At 44.2% G+C, this 14425-nt stretch overlaps 2 protein-coding genes across 2 annotated transcripts; both read right to left on the bottom strand.

Moving 5' to 3' along the window:
* Positions 1 to 1644: 1644 nt before the first annotated feature.
* Positions 1645 to 2130, bottom strand: LOC111371033. The gene has a single exon (XM_022992953.1). It carries the CDS (start codon positions 2128 to 2130, stop codon positions 1645 to 1647), a length of 486 nt encoding a protein of 161 aa, XP_022848721.1.
* A 6240-nt stretch (positions 2131 to 8370) lies between these two features.
* Positions 8371 to 10104, bottom strand: LOC111371032. Its single transcript, XM_022992952.1, has 4 exons — positions 9745 to 10104; positions 9222 to 9584; positions 8542 to 9072; positions 8371 to 8460 (listed from the first exon to the last, which is right to left on the bottom strand). The coding sequence occupies exons 1-4, from the start codon at positions 10102 to 10104 to the stop codon at positions 8371 to 8373; spliced, it is 1344 nt and encodes a 447-aa protein (XP_022848720.1).
* Between the last annotated feature and the right edge of the window lie 4321 nt (positions 10105 to 14425).

The following is a 14425-nucleotide window of genomic DNA, read 5'->3' as shown; positions in this document are numbered from 1 at the left end:
GATTGACCTAATTGGACCCATGCCCATTGGAAAAGGAGGGGTAAAATTCGCCATCGTCGCAATGGATTACTTCACTAAATGGGTTGAGGCAGAGCCACTTCCCACCATCACCGAACAAAAAACAACCAACTTTTTTATGGAAATCAGTGATCTGTAGGTTCAGCATACCTCACTCCATTGTTATGGACAATGGAAAACAGTTTGACAATGCACGACTTTCAAATTTCTGCGAAGAGTTCGACATCAAGAAATATTTCTCATCACCGAACCATCCATAGACAAACAGCCAAGTCGAAGCCATTAACAAGATTATTAAGCACACATTGAAAGCAAAACTTGATTTGTTTAAAGGAGGATGGGCCGAGGAACTCTCTAGTGTGCTATGATCTTATCGCACTACTGCAAGGGCAAGCATGGGAGAAACCCCGTTCTCACTGGCTTTCGGTGTAGAGGCCGTGATCCCACTAGAAGTCAGGATTTCCTCGCCGCGCATGACTAATTACGATGAAGAAAGGAACCACATAGCTCTTCACACGGAACTCGACCTAACCGAGGAGAAAAGAAACAACGTCGAACTCAAGAATGCCGTTTACAAACAGCGGAATGCCAAGTACTACAATCAAAAAGTGTGAAAAAGAGAATTTGAGGTAGGATCCCTCGTCTTACAAAAGGTATTCCTCCCCATAAGAGAGATCGGCAATGGATGCCTGGGTCCGAATTGGGAAGGTCCCTATCTGATAACGAAGGTCCTGCTAAAAGGGGCATATGAACTGGAAGACTTGGGGGTTGACCCTTATCCCATCCTTGGAATGCCGAACACCTTAAGTAATCAGTGAACAAGAAAAGCATATATAAAGCCCCCTTGTAATGTCAATCGCATCAATAAAAGAGACTTCCTATTTTTGAACATTTTATTCAACAATTTGTCAGAATCTTACAAAGCCCTACTCTATACGCAGACCGATCTAAGGTCGTATGTGCTGCGACACTTAGTGAAAAATTCATCCTAAGGAATCTTATAAAGCCCTGCTCCACACGCAGGTCGATCTAAGGTCGTATGTGCTGCGACATTTAGTGGAAAATTCCTTCTAAGGAATCTTATAAAGCCCTGCTCCATACGCAAGCCGATCTAAGGTCGTATGTGCTGCGACACTTAGTGAAAAATTCCTCCTACAGAATCTTATAAAGCCTTTAGTGGAAAATTCCTCCATACGTAGGTCGAGATAAGGCCATACGTACTGTAACCCTTAGTGGAAATTTTCAATGCCCTGCTCTAGATGCAGGACAAGCTAAGGCCGTATGTGGTATTACACTTAGTAAAAATGCCCAATGCATAAGCCTGGTTTGGAAAGCAGGTACTGCACAACTAGGGAAAATTCATTTAAGGCAATTCTATATGCTACTGTGATGCTCTTACAAATTTAGCTAAGTTTGTGAGGTATTGTCACACAAAAAAAAAAAAAAAAAAAAACAGATCTCTACTAAAGAAACTGTAGTGAGTATAAATAGTTATCCATTCCAAACAAAATGTCATAAAATGTCAAAACAAAGTTCACTCATAAGCCAAAAACATATTGCAAAACTAAATACCAAAAACAATGTTTTTTTAACTGCCTAGGGGTCTTGGGGGGCTGGGGGCTATCCTCAACATCCTAGGCTGCCGGTAATACCCGGACCCCAGCAGTCTTTGACAACCTCCGTAGCTTCTCTTTTAACCCTTTGCACCTCATCCAGAAAGGCCACGTTAATATCAGGCCTCTCCTTCCTGATGTGCCTCACCAGCTCCTCCAGTGCTACCATATAGACATCCTGGGCTACGACGTCAAACTCGGAGGACTCCTTCCAAGTCTCCACCACTCTGTTAACCTTGGCCTCAGCCTCTTCAGCCCTTTTGGTGGCCTCCCTTGCCCTTTCGTTGGCCTCTTGTACCTTCTGGATGGCCTCCCTAACTTTGACGCGCTCCTCCTCAGCTCGAGCTCTGGCCTCTTTCTCCGAGGCCCTCAATACCCTAATCTCCCCCATCAATCTTTCCTCGACATCAATTCTAGAGTTCAGCTCGATCCCCATCTGATTCAGCTTCTCTTCATACTCCTTCTCCCTCAGAGCAAACTGGGCCTTTTCAGCTTCCATGCTGTTATAAAGACTGAAGGCCTGATCCTTTGCCTCTATAGTTTGTCTAGCTCAGACTTCACCTGTTTTTCAAAAATAAAAAGTCAAGTAAGTCATTAAAACAGTTGCTAAAAAAAGATAAAAAACATAAGGTAAGAAGTATACCTTATCCACCACTGCCATCATGTATAAAATTGATTGGTGACCATGGAGCTGAGCAGTGACCAATGCCTCACCAATGGGCATCTCATTCAGATAATCCTGCTCTCTCTCACCCCAGTTTCGTGTAAGCAGATTGGTCGACTCCCTCAATGGTGATGTGAGCGCGACAGTCATCCCCCTGGAAGGAGAAAGAGCTCGGAGATAATCTAAAAATATCTCTGGTCGGTGTCCCACCAAACTTTCCCAGCTCAACCTCTGTAAATCTAGGCACCTATCCTGCAAGTTCACAGAACTGGTCCCGATAGCAGATGGTGCAACTGGGGAAGGCAAAGAAGGAGACGGTAGGGTAGGGCTCGGTAAAGGGACTGCCTCAGGAATCTTCAATGCTACCGAGGGCACAGATCGGTTCCTCTTCAGTGGAACCTCCTCCTCCACCTCTTCAGAACAGCTCTTCAACCGTTCTGGTACTACTCTCTTTTTTCCTTTGGCCACAGCCGCTGCCTTTGCTGCCCTGTAGCCCCGCATCTCGACTTGATGAGCTGAGAAAATAGTGAAACGCTCAATAAATATGTATATACATAAAGAAACCACAACCACGAATGAGGGTAAAATATTACCTGAACTGGAAGGAGCCGAACTTGAAGCTCGTACTTGCAACAAACCGGCCCGGTATAAGTTCGAATCTGAGATCACAAACTTACAGGACCTTTGCTTTTTAGGTGATGATCTTATTACCTTAGTTCGTCCCTGTGTATCTTTAGTTAACGTCTCCTTCTTGTAATCTGCACAAAGGAAAAATATCGAGGTCAGTACTTCGTCAACATACGCCTTGCTAAAGGACTAAAGCCAAAAAAACACTTACATAAAGAATGATAGAGCCTGGGAACCACGTCCTCCCTATTCACCTTAGCAGAATGAAACTGCCACTCCCCCGATACATAGAACCACTCTTCCTTCCATTTCTTAATTGAGGAAGGGGTGTCAAATACCAGAGAACCTCCCGTCCTGGGCCTAATGCTTGTGTACCACCAACCTGAGTTCTTCCCATCCTCCTTAAAGGTAAATAGAGAATCGAACTGCTGGACACTTAGCTCGAGATTCCCCATTTGGTTTCACAGAATAAGGGCGGCTCTTAAGGTTCGCCACCCATTAGGGAATAGCTGCGTGGGGGCTATGCCCTAGGAAGAAAAAAATTTACGAATCACCCTAGGAAAGAGAAGCCTAAGGTCAGCCTGAAGGATAGCCGAGTTCAGAGCAACACATCCCTCAATCAAATACACTTGCCGCAGGTGACATCATCACCGCCCAAAATCACCAATCCTAAAGTACTAATCCTTAAGCCCCTTGCAGGCCATCATTACTTGGGAAAAATATTGACACATGGCCACGGCCTCGTCGACCAATTATAGGAGAATTCGGCTACCCAAGTTACGAGGTCGATACTGTTACTGATTTGATTTGATTTCGGCTGAAACTATGTATAAATAGTTGAATAGGACTCTTGTAAAGGGCAAGTGAATTCATATAACGACTTATGGCACAATCACACTTTAAAGACATTTTTTGTGGTCTTTTTCAAGAATAAATCGCCTTTTTTCTTAAAGTTGGTTCAAAATTATCCTTGCTAATTTTGACATCAGCAGTAATGATTATTCCTCAGTAGTTGTGCCAATGATTTGATGTTTTACACATATTTTTGAGGAAAGGTGGCTGGACCGTTCAACTTCCATGGCGTCTGCTGCAGTTGAATTAAAGTCATAATTATAAGCACAGCTGGAGCTTCTAGAAGCAGACACATTTGGGGAGATGTGTGGAGGACATAGTTGAATCTAAAGCATAGGTTTGAAAACCATTTGAATTCTACGCTTCGAATTTGGTTTAGAATAAAGGGTTCAGATTCACTAGGCTTTGATCAGAGGGTTGGGATTTGTTCTGGCCCTTTATAAAAGGTAAGAGACCCCCATTTTTTTGGATTTTCATTCTTTGCAATCTGATTTACTAAAAACTCCAGTTTTCTGGCATCCAAACAGTCGATCTTCTCATTTTTCGATGTTACTCCGTTCACGTAGTCATTTTCCATAGGTATTTTCGCAGAAAATCCTTTGCATTGAGTTCATTTTGATATGTAGTCCACCTTGAGTAGGGAATTGTAACTATCACGTTGTTCGACGAGGGGGCAAGTCGCAGAGGGGACCTCGAGGTTGAGCAGTATGCTATGACCGAGAAGCCAGTAGATTACAGTGAGGAGTGGGGGGGCGTCCAGAGTGCCTTCAAATATGACTTTGAAGAGGGTGGGGAAAATCAGGGAGATGTATTGTGTACCTCATTACGTAGAAATGTTGGTACCCGAGGCTCAAGAGCGCGCCTGCTATCTGAGGCCCGAGTGCGTGGCGGTGAGTGAATACCTGTTTAAGGTAAGTATGTGTCTTCCTCTGTACCCTTTCTTGAGGGTGGTGCTGAGGAACTTTATGTTGTTGCCGACCCAGGTTTTGCCAAATGGGTGGAGCCAGTTGGTTGGCTCGTACTTCCTGTGGAAGGAAGTGTCACTTGGGGAGGACATGCCTCTCTACGTCTTCATGACCCTGTTCCAGCCTAGGATAATAGGTAAGGAGTCGAGGAGATGGTATTACTTAACAACTTGGTGGGCTCACACACCATTTGTGGTAGGGCTACCTTCTTCCTTCAAGGGGTGGAAGGAATCGTAGTTCTAGATGAGGGGCAGGTGGCAGGTAGTGGAGGGGGACACAGCCTTGGCTTGCACAGTACCGACCTAGTACTACGAAGCTCGTGAGTCTCTCAGCCTAAGTAGTTTACGTTCTGTATTCCAAATTTTATTTTTCTAACTGTTGAGGCTTGCTGTACAGATATCAGTACGAGGACATTTACTAGAGACCTCTAAAACTTCGGCACTTCGACCACCTCATCGATCGAAGTCACTACTTCATTGATTTTGAATTGATGACCTCTAAAGGTAAGAGGCTTGTATACTTGTGCATTTCTTACTTTTTGTTTCGATGCTGATGCACTAACTTGGTTTGCAGACAAGTTCAAGAGGAGGGAGTACCCAGCCCCGGACATGACCTCTATCCTTAGGGTCACATCTAACGTGAAGGCGAGGCCCCTAAAGCTGGGGTCAAGTGGTACAAAGGAGGTTCGGGAAAGGTTGAGCGACTCTCTAAGGAAAGTAATTCCAGGGCTGCTGAGGAGGGGCGCCTCAGAGGTCGGAGAAGGCCAAGGAGCCTTGGGGAAAGGAGAAGGTCCTCGAGGAGTAGAAGAAGAGGAAGCTAGTGCACGTCACCAGCTCATCTGTGAAGTTCGGGACCTCTGTATCCTATGAAGGAAAAGAAACCCCTCAACCAAAGCTCCTGGAGGCTACCTCCAAAGCTGCGAAGGTAAAAATGGTGCGGCATGCCAAGGCTGCTACGAGGAAGGCTACTGAGAAGGCAGATGATGAAGCTGCCAAGCAGAGGCCCGCAAGAGTCCAAGGAAAATCGCCGAACTTCCTTGCTGGGAGGGAGGAGGTCCTGGCCCTGGCATTGGTGGAGGCTCTGTCAGCCGAGATCCAAAGCGCTAAGGAGAGCTTCTATAAATTCTGGATGGACCGGTGGTAGTTGTACGCCTCTTCCTGCGACACGGTGGACCTAACTAGGGCTCTTGTGAGCCAAAGTGTGAGGACATTTGGCCTCGCATTAGAGTGCAGGGAGGCCCTTACTGATTTTCAGACGAGGACCCAATTCTCGGAGAAGAAGGTGTCCTCCCTCACAGAGGAGCTGAAGAAGGCCACGACCGAGGCAGAGGAAGCGAGGGCCCAAAAAATAGAAGAGGCACCAAGCTAAAGTCTGCTTTGGCCTAGATCAAGGCCTTGAAGAAGGAGGTTTATGAGTCCCAGTGCGAGGTGGCTTCCCTTATCAAGAAAGTGGAGGTCTCCAATGACCACGAAAAGGTAACTGTTGAGGCCTTGGAGAAGGCCAATCTACAGTTGGCCGAGGCCCAAGTGCATACAAATTCTTGGAGGGCCAAATAAAATGGTATGTGGATGAAATGGCCAAGGAAAAGATGGAGGCCAATGTGACGAGGGAAGAGGCAGTCAAAGATTACATTGCCAACTTCCACAACACCGAGGAATACAAGAGTTTCAGCATCTACTGGAGGAATTATGCCTATGCTGAAATGATGGAGAAGGCTGAGAAACTCTTCCTGAATCAAGACCTGTCACAGCTGAGGTCGGAGTTTATGGATGAAGTGCCTTAGACCCCAGCAAATGAAGCGGTTGGGGATGAGGCAGCGGAGACAGAAGAGAGTTCTGATGCTCAAGTTGTGGAGGCTTCTGCGGTTGAGGCACCTCCGCCATCATCGGAGGCTTAGGATAGTTTACTTTTCAGTTAATTTTGATGTACTGGCGTCAGGCCTTCCTTTTGTAACATTGAAAATCAATATAATCTTTTTCATTCAATGTTGTTCTTCCAAGTGCATTGGTCTCGTTAAGTAATCACACTTAAGATTGATTGACGAATTTAATAACCTTGACTTGATATCACAACTCCAATCACTTAAGTAGATTGTACTTAAGCCACACAAACCATGATTGATATTGGACTTAAGCAAGTAAATTATACTTCAGCTTAATAAATGTGACCTGAATAGACCTTAATACTGGACTGTCTTCTAGCTGAACAGAGGATATTGCTATGTTTGATCGAGTTGCCTGAAGCCCGTAGTGGTTGGACCTTGTGAACCTGGGAAAAGAAGTTCGATCCTCGTTGAGGCTTCTCCCCTTGACTCAGCCTTGCCATGTGGCGTGCACCTCGGAGTTCAAGTAAGGGGACACAGAGATGGGACACTGACCTCTCCTCCTAGGTGATGACACTTCCCAACATGGTGAATGGTTTATCCATGTTGAGACTTCTCCTAGTAGCGTTCAGCCTCGCCAAAGGGGGGCAAATGGCGTGTGCCTCGGAGTTCAAGCGAGGTGGCCCAGAAATGGGGCGCTGACCTCTCCTCCGAGGTGATGATGCTTCCCAACATGGTGAATGATTCATCCATGTTAAGGCTTCTCCCAGTGGTGTTCAGTTTCGCCAAAGGGAGGCAAGTGGCATGAGCCTCGGAGTTCAAGCGAGGTGGCCTAGAGATGGGGCGCTGATCTCTCCTCCGAGGTGACGATGCTTCCCAACATGGTGGATGGTTCATCCATGTTGAGGCTTTTCCCAATGGCGTTCAGGGTCACCAAAGGGAGGCAAGTGTCGTGATCCTCGGAGTTCAAGCAAGATGGCCCATAGATGGGGTGCTGACCTCTCTTCCGAGGTGATGACGCTTCCTAACATGGTGGATTTTCCCAGTGATGTTCAGCCTCACCAAAGAGAGGTAAGTGGTGTGCACCTCGGAGTTCAAGCAAGGTGGCCCAGAGATGAGGTGCTGACCTCTCCTCCGAGGTGATGACGTAGTGCGAGATGAGTTCAATCATGGACAATTTTATTGAATCATGGAAATGTTAAATGAGCTGGGAAAGATCGTCCAGCAAGGTAGTACATTCATTGATTATAGATTCGGAGGTGATCAATGTTCCATGGACGGGGTTGTGCCTTGCTATCCATGTCCTCAATCCAGTATGTCCCAGGTTGGAAGAGATGAAGACTCTCCTAAGGACCAAGTCGTTGATTCGAAATGACCTCTTCTTCACCTTTGAGTTGAAGTACTTCATCATCTTTCTTTGATATGTGGCGAGCCTCAGCTGGGCGTCATCTCTTCCTTCCTCAATGAAGTCGAGGTCGAACCTCCGGAGCTCCTCATTTGTTATTTCACTGAAGTGCAGACGTCGTGGAGATGGAAGTTCGACCTCGACGGGGCTCATTGCTTCAGTTCCGTATGCCATGAGGAAAGGTGTTTTCCCTATGGGGGTCCTCGTTGTGGTTCGGATTGCCCAAAGTACTTGCGGTAGCTCATCTACCCAGGCCCCTTTTGACACATCAAATTTCCTTTTCAGGACATGTTTGATGGTCTTGTTCACAGCCTCAACTTAGCCATTTGTTTGTGGGTGGTGAGGTGTGGAGAAGTGCTTCTTGATGCCAAGTTCTTCATACAAACTTCTGACCTTTTTGTTGTCTAACTATTTACCATTGTCTGAGACGATTGAGTAGGGAATCCCAAACTGGCATATAATGTTTTTCCACAAGAACTTGGAGGTGTTTGCCTCTGTGATTTTTGCCAATCAGCCTCAACCCACTTCGTGAAGTAATCAATGGCCACAATTGCAAAGCTCGCGCCTCCTCTGACTTTCGGTAGAGGACCTATGATGTCCATATCCCACTTCGAGAAAGGCCAGGGACTGGAGACCTCAGTCAAATCTTGCGATGGTTGTCTTTGGATAGGAGAGAATCGTTGGCATTTGTCACATTTTCCTACAAACTGGAGGGCGTATTTTTTCAAGGTAGGCCAATAGTACCCTTGTCTCAGTATTTTTTGTGCCAAAGATAGACCTCCAGAGTGGTTACCACACACTCCCTCGTAGACTTCCCTTAAGATGTAGGTAGCCTCTTCTCCTCCCATGCATCGAAGGAGTGGAGAGGAGAAGCTCCTCTTGTAGAGTACATCATCGATGAAGAGGAAATGAGCTAATCTCCTCCTTAGCTTGTAGGCTTCATGCTTATTAGCGGGATGTACCTGGTCCTTTAGGTAGGCTAAGATGGGCTGCATCCAGGTAGGCCTACCTTGAGTCTCGGCAACCCACATCACATTGGGGGCCTCGGTTGATGGTATGAGGAGGTGCTCTATTGTACTATTGTGAGTAGTTTGAAGTCCTTGCCACTTGCAAGTTTGGAGAGTGCGTCTGCATGTGCATTTTCAACATGGAGAATCTGGATCAACTCAAACTTTTCAAATGATGGGACGAGGTTCATCACCATTTTCAAGTAGGAGGCCATGGTTTTGTCTCTGGCTAAGAAGTTGTCGTTTACCTGGCTAACGACTAGCTGGGAGTCGCTACTGATAAGTAGCCTCTTTACTTGCATTTCTCTAGCTAATCCGAGGCTCAGAAGAAGTGCCTCATACTCTGCCACATTATTGGTGGCCTTGAACCTGAACATTATAGCCGAGTTCAGCTTGTGACCTTTTAGGCTGATGAGGACAACTTCGGCACCTGAACCGATTTTCCCAGACGACCCATCCATGAATAAGTTCCACGTAGGGGGCTCGACATTTTCCATGATTTCATCCACCTCGGGTAAATTGGCAAATTCTGCCACAAAATCAACCAAGGCTTGGCCCTTGATGGCCTCCCTAGCCTTGAATACGAGGTCAAATTTACTTAGCTCCACCGCCTATTCCAATAATCTTCCTGAGGCATCAGGCTTTTGAAGTACCTGCCTCAGGGGAAAGTTTGTTAGCACATGTATGGTGTGGGCTTGGAAATAGGGCCTCAATTTTCTAGAAGCCGTGATCAAGGTCCGGCGATAGTAGTGCTTCACTTGTATAGTATACGGGGAGTTGGGTCATCCCTTCTTCTCGGATTAGAACCGTAATGATGGCCTCATTGGAGATAGCTAAATACAGTTGAAGAATCTCGCTAGGCTTTGGTTTAGAGAGGAGTGGGGCCTGCCCTAGGTGCCTTTTCAGGAGTTGGAAGGCCTCTTCACATTTCTCGATCCATTGGAACTCCTTCCCAACTTTCAATAGTTTGAAAAATGGGAGGCATTTGTCTGTAGCTTTGGAGATGAAGCAACTAAGTGTGGCTACTCGCCCAATCAAGCTTTGTACCTCTTTTGGCTTTTGGGGGGACCTCATCTTGCATAGGGCCTCAATCTTCTCAGGGTTGGCTTCAATTCCGCGTTCGTTGACCATGTATCCTAAGAACTTTTCGGAGGCAACCCCGAAAGCGCACTTGAGGGGGTTGAGCCTCATCCTATACCTTCTCAAGATTTGGAAGGTGTTGTTGAGGTGCGTCACGTGGTCCCTAGCTTCCATACTTTTCACAAGCATGTCATCTATGTAGACCTCCATTGTTTTGCCGATGAGGTCCACAAACATTTTGTTGATGAGCCTTTGGCATATGGCCCCAGCGTTTTTCAACCCGAAGGGCATCATCTTATAGCAGTAAAGGCCTCTGTCTTTGATAAAAGAGGTGTGTTCCTCATCGACCGGGTGCATGTGAATTTGGTTGTAGCCGGAGAATGCATCTATAAAGCTCAACAACTCATGCCCAACCGTGGAATCTACCAGTTGGTCAATCCTTGGGAGTGGAAAGCTATCCTTCGGGCAAGCTTTGTTGAGGTTAGTGAAATCAATGCATACACTCCACTTTTCGTTGTATTTCTTCAGTAAAATTGGGTTGGAGACCACCTCGGATAGATGGCTGATAAGTGTATTTTTGCACACTTATTTAGGTCACAAACATGACTTAATTACGAGCAAAATAATTAAATTGTGACTTAATCTCATTACATTAGTAAATTGTAGGGAACATCGATGAACATGGTGAAATTCAGGAGAAAAGACACGAAAAAGGACTAAAATGACGCAAAGTGAAAGTTCAGGGACCAAGGTGCAATTATCCAAAAATTGACCCGATGAACAAATCAAGACATTGATTAAGCCAAATGCCAATTGATGATATCTTGGGATGACGGAATGGAAAGAATGAAAAAAAAAATGTCAAGAAGTGAAAGATTCAAGTAGAGGGACCAAATTGGAGAAAATGAAAGTTAGAGTCTACCATGCGGCCGCATGGTAGAACTCTCGTGCGGTTGCACAAATGAGGGCAGGAAATTCTGGACGTAGCATGGTGTAACCATGTGATCGCACGGATTAAAGCCATGCGGTCACATGGTAGGTTTCCGACGTGAAAATTTTACTTTCCTTATACGATTGAAACTCTTTTGGTAACAAAATTTTCACGTGATATAAATACCAAAAGATGTCCAGAACGAGGGGGATGCCAATTTTACAAGAAAAAGAGAGATTTTGAAGGAGAAAACGAAGAGAGAACAAGAGGAAAACATCGCGCCAATTGAAGATTTGATTGAAACTTGATTCGGGTGATGACGTTTCTTCAACTATTTTTGTATTTTCTTCTTTTTAGCATGTTAGGCTAGATTTTTTATTGCTAGGAGATCGATGAACTTTGCAATACTACTTTTGATTTTTGATTTAGAGATCTGACATATTTAAGCACATGTTTCAGAATTGAATGATTTATACGTTTTTATTTCCATATTATTATTGTGCACGTAGTTATAAGATTTTGGTGGCTTGTTTTATGCATTCGAAAGAAGGAAAATGGGCTCGACATAGTATAAATCATCATAGCGTCCGATAGGGGATAGAAATATGCCTCTATGCCTTGTGTGAATTGTTGAATATTCATGAAATCATAATGCATTCTTATATGTTAGTATTCGTCATAGAGATATAGTCGAATCACATATTGGGGTAGGTTTGGCTTTGCTCGAGAGAGATTGCTAAATTAAAATAGGAATATTGATTCATCAATTGTGGGAATGTGTGTTAAATTTACATAATTAAAAGTTGAACGGTTGTTGCTTGGGAATTCATGATCCTAGTGCATTAGTAAATTCATTAATTCCATAAATTCTCGTAGATTGTGTCCAGGTCATTTTGCATTTAGTATAAGTTTCTCACTCATAATTGCATCATAGTTCACATCTTTTTTAGTTAAATCACAATACATAAATCTTACTTTCCTGTTTCGGTTAAGGTCATAATAGATTGATTTGAACTAATTCAATCATTATGGGATCGATACTTGGACTCATAATCTATTTTACTACTTGTTAACGAATCGTACACTTACGGTGGGTTGTAAATCGAAACAAATAATTTCGTGAACAGTGGCCTCCCTGATGAAGCCATTTTGGTTGAGCTTCTGAACTTCTTCCTTCAGGGCCTCATATCTCTCAGGGTTAAAGGCTCTTCTCTTTTGTCTGTACGGGGCAATTTTAAGATCAATTTTCAGGTGGTGGCAACTGAGCTTGGGGTCTATGTCTACCATGTCCTCATGCCTCCAAGCAAAGACATCAAGGCTCCTATTTAGGAAATCCTTGATCTTTTATTTCAAACTGTTGGACAAGCCTTTTCCCACTTTCAACAATTTAGATGGGTCTCGGTGGTCTACCGAGAAGCTTTCAAGTTCCTCAACTGGGGATGCTTAAGGTTCGTGCTCGATTATGCGAGGGTCAATCTCATCGATAACCAATATTTTCGGCATGGGTGGTGTGTCGATCATTTCCACATCTTCCAATTTGGAGGGAGCATCACCTGGGACATCAGCCATGACTATGTCGGCGATAATCACATGGACGTCCCAGGGCTCTACCTTTCCGATAGAGCTTAGATAGCACTCTCTTGAGCCTCTTTGGTCTCCTCTCATCGTTGCCACCCCATTTTTCGTCGAGAATTTCATGTATAGGTGGGGGATGGAGGTGACGGCTCCTAGTTCCTTTAGAGATGGCCCACCCATTACTCTGTGGTAGGCCGATCAACTATCAACAATGAGGAACTAATATAATCCAGGAGTCGAGCCCGACAAAGGCGAGTGCGAGACGAGACCCATTGATAGTCGATGGTGGACCAATGATGCGATCAAGGGCAAAGCAAGAGAAACAAGCAATGGGATTGCTCGTTCAAGAAACCATGTTCGGGACTCAAAATGGAGCAACTTTAATGTTCGGGTCCAAGGCCAAATCAACTTGAATCAATTTGTTATCAAGCGACGAAATCGGAGGCTGAAAATAAGCCTGTGCGGCCGCACAGACAAAACACCATGCGACTGCATGGAGGCTTAACGAAACTCAAGGAGCCAACCAGACTGAACCATGCGGCCGCATAGGCCATTTTTTTGGCGAATTTCCTATTTTTGGTATTTTTTCATATTTTGTTAGATTTTGATTCTTCTCCATATTTTGGGGATTATGATCGACTTTTGCATGATTTTTACCTAATTTTTAGGTTTAGTATAAATAGGAGTTTCCATTCAATTGTTAAAAACCTTCGACATTATTAATATGAATTAAAGTGAGGCGTTTTGTCTTCTCTACATTGTTTTTCATTGAACAATTTCGAACTTATCAAGTGTTAACTTGTGGCATTCAAACAACCAGATTTAATTCTTGGATTGCGTGATCAAGGGGTCTTTCAAACGTCGTTCTTGTTGTGTTTTTTAGCTCGACTTTCTTTTGGGTTAATCCTAAACTCTTGGATTAATTTGGCTTTCTTGGGTTCGTCAATCTCGTTGTGGGTTTCGTAGTCAACAATGCTACGGGATTCGCATTAGTTGGTATTAGAGCTTTGGCTTCAAATTAATTGAAGGTTATATCTTTTTTTTATTTGCTTGAGTCGTTAATTTTTCTTTCTTAGTTCTTCTTTGTTCTTGTTTTCTTTTCGTCGTTTCGTTGAGTTGTTGGTAGTTTACTCATCTTCTTTCACCAGGGAGTAAAAAAAAATTGATATTATTATTGTTTGATTTTGTTTTTCTACCAACAACAATTCCTATATTGTGTTTGATTTTGAGATATTCAAATTGGGTTCGATTTTTTTCAATCTTCTATTGAGTCTATTCATATATTCTCGTCAAAACATTCATCTATTCCATTTATTCAACCCCTTTGAGTCTCATGGTCTTCGATTAATATTCGATTTGTTTGAATTCCCGGTAAAACAATTGATTTAGTTCACTTAGTTCTTTGAAGTGATTGGAGGGAGACTTTGAGTGGTAAAAGGTCGAGTGGTGAGTTTAATAGAGGGAAAAAGCCATAATGAGTGTTTTTTGCGTGAAATCTTTGTGAGGCATAAAAAAAATTGTGTGATATGATGTCGGAAAGAGAAGGTTCCAACTCAAGCCGAAACGGTAATGAAAACAATGCTTCGGAGGACATGATACGGAGGCTTGAACGGGTACTTGGTGATGTTAGGGAGAAGGTGGATAGGCAAGGGGAGTGAATGGTGCAAATAGGTACTACAATTGCTAATCTTAATCGGGGACAAGCGGAGATGTCTAATACTATGGGGCCGGGTAGGCGTGAATCTAGGAGAGGAAGGCGAGATGAGTATCATAGTGATGAGGATGATTTTGATGAAAATGACTTTGATATGGGTCGAGCGAGGCATAGGGGCGATAGGATGGAAAGACGGGGTAGAAATAACTTGG

Source organism: Olea europaea, chromosome 22 (genome assembly GCF_002742605.1).
Source record: "Olea europaea var. sylvestris chromosome 22, O_europaea_v1, whole genome shotgun sequence".
Lineage (NCBI taxonomy): Eukaryota > Viridiplantae > Streptophyta > Magnoliopsida > Lamiales > Oleaceae > Olea > Olea europaea.
This window is presented reverse-complemented; position numbering and strand designations above follow the sequence as displayed.

Excerpts from the sequence above, each read along its gene's own strand:
- LOC111371032 (XM_022992952.1), bottom strand. The coding sequence starts at position 10,104 with ATGGTCAACGAACGCGGAATTGAAGCCAACCCTGAGAAGATTGAGGCC. Across the intron at positions 9,585-9,744 it reads AAGGGATGACCCAACTCCCC|GCGGTGGAGCTAAGTAAATT; the intron begins GTATACTATACA and ends TTATTGGAATAG. Across the intron at positions 9,073-9,221 it reads CCCAGCTAGTCGTTAGCCAG|TGGCAAGGACTTCAAACTAC; the intron begins GTAAACGACAAC and ends CAAACTTGCAAG.
- LOC111371033 (XM_022992953.1), bottom strand. The coding sequence starts at position 2,130 with ATGGAAGCTGAAAAGGCCCAGTTTGCTCTGAGGGAGAAGGAGTATGAA.